Here is a 7,862-nt window from a genome sequence, read left to right on the forward strand (position 1 = left end):
GAATAAAGGTAAATTATGTGAAAAATAATGTTTTTTTTTTTTTTTTTTAAACTAAGCATTACCACATGTTAGACTACACCCCATAAACAAAATCAAGCCTAGAAAAAAAACAGTAAACCACCCCCTTAAACAAATATATGCAGGCTTAGTGAGCATAAGAAACTTCTTTCAAAGCCAAAAAACCTTACCAACCCCAAACTTTTGAACAATAGTGTATATTGAGAAGTGATTAGACATACATGTGTGCTCAGTTCTGTGGTGTGTCTGAAAAGATCCATGGTGTCAAAACTGCCCACTGTCTCAGCAATGATGGCCTGTATATTGAGAAAGAAGTTAGATGTTCAGTGTGTAGCAGTGGACTAAAGAAAGGCACTGGATGTTATATGAACTGATCTAAAGTCTACCTGTCCGATCCAGCAGTTCACATAGAGAGGCTCTAGAGACTGAGCAATCTTTAAAGCTTCATGAGAGAGCTGAAAAAAAAAAATAATGTAGAAAAAGTTGAAGTACTGTACATGTGAAGTCAAGCTAATCACTTGACAAAAATCACATTACCTCTATATTTCCCTTCTTCAGATACAAAGCACCAAGGTTGGTCCACGCAACCACATTCTGAAAAATAACCAGGAGATACATTACTAGCATTCAAAACGAATGTTTAAAAATTGAAGAAAAAAAAGTAGATTTTTCTTGCATTACTTACATTTGACTCAGCTTTTACGGATTTGATGAAGCAGTGTTGTGCAAGCGCAAAGTCTTCTATTCCTAAAATATAAGAGCAGAATATTATATCAACACAAGAATAGTCCATCACAACACCTTTATGTAATCCAGACTAATGCAATTATGCACATCATGTGTATATTTGTATCTACCCTTTGCCATGGCGACCACCCCGAGGGTGTTCCAATATGTGTGATTTGCACTGTCAAGCTTGATTGCCTTCTTCACACACTGTTAGAACAGAGCCAAACCAAAGCAGCCTGTTATAACACATCTCCACAAAAGCATTACAAATGAGTGTGATCCCAGGTCAGGTCATGTACCTGCATGGCTTTCTCCAGCAGAGACTGTGCATCGTCCTCAGGATACAGGCAGTTGAGCCGTCTGGATTGGTGGTAGTAGTTGAGGCCGAGGTCACACCACAGACGGGGGGCCTCCGGCATCAGTTTCAAAGCACGACCAAAGCACCTGGTAAAACATAGGTTCATTACTGAATATTATTGTTATTATTAGCATTTATTCATTATTATTAATTTTATTAATTTGTTGTTTTATTTATTTTTCTCTATTTTTCTTATTTTTAGTAGGAATAGCCACAGTCTTCTTTTCGCCCTATAGTTTAATATGTTTCTTTTCTTTCACCTTTCTCCTAGAGTGAGGAGCTGTCTCTGGTCCAATGTATGGCTCTGATCAGGTGGATCCATTCCACATAGAGCTCCAGGCACCAGCACTTTGGCTCGGTTTGGGGACACAGTTCTGGAGGTGGTGCAGGCATCACCTAGTAACTTCCACAGACACGACAGGTCTGGCCTTTGCTTTACAGCTCTGTGAATGTTAAAACAAAAATTGAGATTTGATCAATACCAACTGGGTGACACCCATCAAACTCCCCTCAAATAGTCAGAGACCACTTTACAAAATAAAACACAAATATTCCTTTTACCCAGTGCATCTTCATGTTCACAATACACTTTACCTGAAGAGGTAATGGATGGCGTTCTGTATCAAATCTACAGCTCTTCCATCAAGATAGTCATCCAGTGCATTTCTAGCCAAGGCTAGCAAGCATTCACCCAGACCTGAGCATCAAAACATAATAAAGATTCTTTATAAAGTACTATAAATTTGAATACTGAAAGAATAGGTCATTAATCTGAGAGATTAATTAGAAAAATTACACAAACCTTTCAGTGCCGGCACGTAGTCCTCCTGCTCTGAGATCTGCCTGTACTCTGCAGCGGCCTCTTTAAACCGGCCGAGGATCTGTTTGATGGCGGCGGTCTGATAGAGGCTGTAGATGGAAGTGGGCTGCAGTGCATGTGCTTTATCGAAGGCTTTCAGGGCAGCTGTGAAACTCCTGCGGTTCAGGTAAGCCTCACCTAAACATTCCCAGCACACCCAGTTCTGAGGATCAGCCCTCAACGCCGCCTGCAGACTTAAAACAAAGCAGAATCATGGGTAACTTTCAAACGTTTGGTGTACAAAGTCATTAATAGATGAAAAAAAATTTAAATAAATAAAATAATAAAATGTATAAATAAATTAAAGGGGTCATATGATGCGATTTCAATTTTTCCTTTCTCTTTGGAGGGTTACAAGCTCTTGGTGCATAAAGAATATCTGTAAAGTTGCAAAGACTAAAGTCTCAAATCCAAAGAGATATTCTTTATAAAAGTTAAGAGTCAACCACGCCTACCTAAAACGGCTCATTCTAACACGCCCCCCACATGTCTACGTCACGATGTGGGAAGATTTGCCTAACGCCGCCCAAATGTTCTCGCAAAGAAAAAGAAGGCGTAACTTTTATTCTCGCTGTTGCTGCCGCCGCCATGTTGTGGAGATGCTGTGTTTCGTTGTGAAAGCGAAACTACTTTGTTTGGCCTTCCAAAAGAGGACGATATCCGCTTTGTCATGCCTGGAGCTGATCCGTGCTGGTCGCTGAGGAAATACATCAACTTCGCGCTGTGGATCGCCGGATCGGCTTTCACCGTGGATGAAGCGGAGTCCAGCCCAGGGTCGTCACATGTGCTTGCCGCAAGCCTGCCGGCCGCTCCTTTGTCGAATCCGCCGGCCGTGCTGTTCTCAAGCCAGCCGGCCATTCCTCACTCTAGCCCGCCGTGTGCGACGCTTGTGAAAGCAAAACTACTTTGTTTGGCCTTCCAAAAGAGGACGCGACTAGAAATCAGTGGTTAAGTTGTATTATGTCAATGCATATGTGGAAACCATATAGTCATATCTTAACATTTTTAAACCCCACATTTAACATTTTGTGAAGTCATCTCAGGAGACAGCAAAGTGAGCCTCGAAGGCTAAATTAATTGTGGAATTCTGGGAAATGAACTTTTCTTTCATGGTGGTCTATAAAATGAAGGCTTTTTATGAAATACAATTAATTAAACTAATTTAAATAAAATGCAAATATCAATTAATTACAACTGAAAACAATTATTAAAATGTTTAGCAAATACATGCTACCTCAATTCAAATTCAGGAGTTGAACTGGAATTCAAAAGCTAAGCATTACTTAATTTATTTCCAAATGGCACAAAATACAGATGAATGGAAATTCAATGATATAGGCCTACTATTAATAAATTTTTTTTTAGAAAAACCCTGTTAACACCTTGCATCATTATAACTGCCAACTTTAATGTTGCAGCATTAAATAAGATCTTTAAAATATCTGCTGAGCTCACCATCCATGGCCAGTTAAACAGATCTTATTACCACTTATGCTTTATAGCTGAAATCGATTCACTTACTCTGCGATAGCCTGTTGATGCTGGCCAGTCTTGAGGTGGTAGAGACCTCTCCTCATCCAGGCCCATTTAGCAGAGCCCGGAGTGGCTCTCTCTGTTACGGACTGCAGAACAGTCAGAGCGGAGTCCTAAGCGCAGAGAACACATCACACAGTCAATAAACCCTATTATCAGGAACTCTGTGTCTTCTACAGCATCTACAACAAGACAAGTTCTTTGCAACTTTGAATATGAACTTTGATTTTGACTTGAAAAACTAAGCAGAGGATACCCTAAATGGGACAGTCTTGGAATAACAAGACTTTTCAACACTCACCATGTCCCCCTGCTCCATGCTGAGGTCTACAGTGGCCGCTCCAGCCTCCGCATCAGAGGAATCCAGCTCAAACGCTCTCTTATAGCAGCCTCTGGCTCTGCCCTGATCTTTTGCTACCTCTTTATAGTAATGACCCAGGAAACGAAACACTGAACCAAGATACGGGTCCAGTTTAGCAGCCTTTAAACAAAAGAAAACCAATCATTACTAATTTATATTCAAAGCGAAAAGACTCTGTAGTCTATATAAAAGGATAAAGAGCGTAAGGTCTGACATTAGTGGCCTTACCTTGAGTAAATGTGTATGGGCTTTGCTGCGGTCCCTTCGCATTTCCTCTCCCATGCTCCAGTACAGGCGCCCCAGCAGGAAGAACAACTCCCCATTATCTGGGCTTCCGGATAATGCCTCCAGAAAGCTGTGAGAAAGAGAGAAGACTAGAGGATCAGTGTTTGGAGTTTAAATCTATGCTGGATTTTATACCGCATGTGTGTGTGTGTAGAAGGGGTTTCACACCTCTCTTCAGCTTGTTTGTGCTGTTCTTTAGCAACATGTGCCAGTCCTTTCAGAGTGAGACCCTCCACAGATCCTGGGTGAGAGCTCAGAAGCTCAGCTGAAACCTGTAAGAATAATTTCATTCAAACATGATCTGGTCTACTTAGCTTTTTTTAAACATCTATTATCTTAAAATCTATCGTTTCACCTGAAATGCTTCCTCAGTTTGGCCTTTTTGCAAGAGAGCCCTTCCTTTCAATGCTAAAAGCACTGGGTCATTTTTGGCATCTGAAATCTAAAAGGAGACATTATCAACATTATGTAAATCAAATAGATTATCAAACAATTTTTATCTTTTTTTTTAAAGAAATTAACCATTTTATTCAGCAAGGATGTATTAAACTGATCAAAGTGACAGTAAAGACATTTACAATTTTACAAAGGATTTCTATTTCAAGTGAATGCTGCTCTTGTGAACTTGCTGTTTATCAAAGAATCCTGAAAAAACATATTTTGGTGTTTCCACAAAAATATTAAGCAGGACAACTGTTTTCAACATTGAAAATAATAAGAAATGTTTACTTAGTTACAAATCAGCATATTAAAATGATTTATCATTTAGAGAGATTAAGTGACACTGAAGACAGGAGTAATGTCTGCTGAAAATTCAGCTTTGCCTTTACAGGAATAAGTTACATTTTAAAAGATATTAAAATAGAAAAGAGCTATTTTACATTGTATTAATATTTGACAATACTACTATTTCACTGTATTTTTGATCAAATATGTAAATGCAACCTTGGTGAGCATAAGAGACTTCTTTCAAAAAAAATCTGTTGTTAGACTGTCAGTCTTTGGTTTAAAATGATACCTGTGTAAGGATCTGCAGAGCTTCATCAGTATCCTGCTCTCTTCCTGTCCTCACCAGAGCCTCTAGTTTCAACTTCTGCAGCTTATGAGTCCAATCATCAGAGTTCCCCACACTCGACTTTAGCCCTGAACACACAAAACAGAATATTTCTCAGAACAGCCTTTTTCAACTCTGTTAGTGCAGCTGATTGAGTAGTTGTCATGTTAGCGGTGTTTCAGATGTGCAGTTTTTATCATCCAGTACCTTGGCTGGAAGCTGTGGCACTGTCAGAGTATTTATGCATTTTTAGTTGAGCCAGAGCAAGATTATACCAGCCAATGATGGAGGAGCGCATACGCTTCAGTCCTGCAGAAAAAACACAACAAAAGGGTTAAACATACTATTTGTAATTTACATTTTATAGTTTAGGAAGCTGAATTAATGTTGAACAGCTGAACATGAACATAAATCAAATAGTTATTAAAACATTTCCAGTCATCAAAATGAATCAAGAAATGCATTAAATCCATCAATTACAGAATATGATACACTGAATTTCTTGCATTATATACTCCGGTCTGAAACATTCTTATCAAGAAGCCTGAGAGACTTTGATAACCTTAGTGCTCCATCCATATTGGAGCAAAACACTGAACATCTGGGAATTCTCTACGATATAAACTCACCTAGACTAATACTTTTGATGGCATCCTCATATTTTTTATCCTGACAAGCTTTAATACCGAGACCAAAGTGAGCTTGCGAGTTGTTTGGATCCAGTTCTGATAGACGGCTGAAACAGCAGACAGCTTCCTCACTGCAATCACCTACAAGGTTCATCAGAGATCAGATTTTTAGAAACAGGATTATTTTTAGCCTTACATTAGTGTTCAAAAGTTTGGAGTGGGTATGGTGTCTGAAATAAATCTCACAAAGACTGTTTTTATTTAATCAAACATACAGTAAAATTATGAAATATTGTTAAAATAAAAAACAAGTTTTCCATTTTAATACATTAAAAATATATATATTTTAATAAATCCTTCCCGAAAATGATCCAATTATTCTAACATGCTGATTTCCTTAAAAAAAAAAAAAAACATTTCCTTAAAAAAAAAAAATCGTACTGACCCCAAACTTTTGAACAGTAATGTAGATTCAAATAATTGATAAACAATTAAAAATAGGTAAGAATAGGAGTAAAAACAACTGGCCATCCAGCACTTGACTTTTTTTTTTTTGCATTGATTTTATTTGACGGAACTAACAGAACTGACCCGTTCTGATGTAGTGCTCGCTCAGGGCCTCTAGAGGGTAGGAGTGTGTTGGATAGCGGGACAGTGTGGCATCACAAACTTCCTTTAGCTTGGCCACCTCATGAGGAAGCTGCAGAATACACAATATGAATCCTTTGCTTTGGTCCAGTCATTATTATTGCGAATATTACAATAATTGTGGCATATACATCTTGCCAACCTTAGAAAGACATTTAATGTAATCCTGTGAAAGGCTCCTGTGGGCTTCACTGGGCACATCTACCGTCATTTGCAAAGCTCTTTCAAATGCTAATATCAGCTGTTGAGCAAAGAAAAACACTGTAAGCTTTGTAAAAAATGGATGTGATGACACTAAATTGGGGCCATACACAAAAAAAGCACTTGGAAATTCTCTTCAAAACCAGGTGAAATTGACTGACGTGCTGCTGAGTCTCATTGTCCTGATCCTCAACAGTGTCCTGCAGGAGTCTGGTCATCTCCTTCCACAGCTCCAGCAGCTCCGAATCCTCCAGCCCTTCCTCTGCCTCCCTCTCCCTCACCTGGATTAACCTCCTCCACACTCTGGCCACCTGTGGGTGGAGTAGCAAACATTCCACACATATGCAGATATAAAGCATGATGGTGACTTTAGAAAATAATGTGTAGATTTGTGTAGGTAACAGACAGTTGTAACATCAAGTCCTTCTAATCATATTTAAAGATCACACCTGTAAATAGTTCTTCTCCAACTGATAGACTTCCACCAACTTCTTGCTCACTTCAAAACATTTTGCTTTGTCTGAGCTGCAAACATAGAAATAAAATAAAAAAAATAAAGCAATAGTATTCTTTTAATCTTTAAAAAAAAAAAAGGTAGATTTTAATTCAGGTTAACACATTTATGACTGGTTCTGAAACACTTGTGGTGTTCGGTTTAATGTGTGGTGTGTGTGATAATGGTGTATAATACAATGACATTTTCACTTTTTGGAGAAAATTTTAGAAAAGCCCTGGTCTTGGTAACGCAAGATTGCTAGAAAGAAGCATACTTTGAATAAATAAATAAACTAATTGTTTATGAATTTAAATTCTCAACGTAACAAATATGGCAATGACACCTAAAGAATCTTTCAGATCACGATGTAAAAAAAAAGACTGACATTTCTGAGCTTTGAACTTTTATTCTGCTGCCCTGGAAAAGACGTGCTCCCATCTCACTTCTCATATCTACGATAACCAAACATAAATGTTTTGGAGACAAATGTGACCCTGGACCACAAAACCAGTCTTAAGTCGCTGGGGTATATTTGTAGCAATAGCCAAAAATACATTGTATGGGTCAAAATAATATATTTTTCTTTTATGCCAAAATCATTAGGATATTAAGTAAAGATCATGTTCCATGTTCCTACTGTAAATATATAAAAAATGTATTTTTGATTAGTAATATGCATTGCTAAAAACTT

General features: G+C 38.2%; 1 protein-coding gene across 2 annotated transcripts in view; it reads right to left on the reverse strand.

Moving 5' to 3' along the window:
• Nucleotides 1-7,862, reverse strand: part of LOC107756296 (tetratricopeptide repeat protein 37-like) — a 24,600-nt gene that overhangs the window by 15,152 nt on the left and 1,586 nt on the right. For both annotated transcript variants that reach the window (XM_016573330.1, XM_016573329.1), the window contains exons 5-25: nucleotides 7,125-7,200; nucleotides 6,837-6,986; nucleotides 6,617-6,715; nucleotides 6,418-6,526; nucleotides 5,827-5,967; nucleotides 5,405-5,506; nucleotides 5,162-5,286; nucleotides 4,499-4,585; nucleotides 4,312-4,415; nucleotides 4,087-4,213; nucleotides 3,799-3,978; nucleotides 3,486-3,610; nucleotides 1,908-2,158; nucleotides 1,700-1,802; nucleotides 1,366-1,548; nucleotides 1,047-1,191; nucleotides 876-954; nucleotides 704-765; nucleotides 556-612; nucleotides 405-473; nucleotides 240-314 (exon numbers count right to left, since the gene is read on the reverse strand). In XM_016573330.1, coding sequence (XP_016428816.1) covers nucleotides 240-314; nucleotides 405-473; nucleotides 556-612; nucleotides 704-765; nucleotides 876-954; nucleotides 1,047-1,191; nucleotides 1,366-1,548; nucleotides 1,700-1,802; nucleotides 1,908-2,158; nucleotides 3,486-3,610; nucleotides 3,799-3,978; nucleotides 4,087-4,213; nucleotides 4,312-4,415; nucleotides 4,499-4,585; nucleotides 5,162-5,286; nucleotides 5,405-5,506; nucleotides 5,827-5,967; nucleotides 6,418-6,526; nucleotides 6,617-6,715; nucleotides 6,837-6,986; nucleotides 7,125-7,200 — 2,449 coding nt within the window. The remainder of the gene's footprint in view (nucleotides 1-239; nucleotides 315-404; nucleotides 474-555; nucleotides 613-703; nucleotides 766-875; nucleotides 955-1,046; nucleotides 1,192-1,365; nucleotides 1,549-1,699; nucleotides 1,803-1,907; nucleotides 2,159-3,485; nucleotides 3,611-3,798; nucleotides 3,979-4,086; nucleotides 4,214-4,311; nucleotides 4,416-4,498; nucleotides 4,586-5,161; nucleotides 5,287-5,404; nucleotides 5,507-5,826; nucleotides 5,968-6,417; nucleotides 6,527-6,616; nucleotides 6,716-6,836; nucleotides 6,987-7,124; nucleotides 7,201-7,862) is intronic.

This window comes from Sinocyclocheilus rhinocerous, unplaced genomic scaffold (assembly GCF_001515625.1).
Source record: "Sinocyclocheilus rhinocerous isolate Xijiao unplaced genomic scaffold, SAMN03320098_v1.1 scaffold1043, whole genome shotgun sequence".
Taxonomy (NCBI): Eukaryota; Metazoa; Chordata; class Actinopteri; order Cypriniformes; family Cyprinidae; genus Sinocyclocheilus; species Sinocyclocheilus rhinocerous.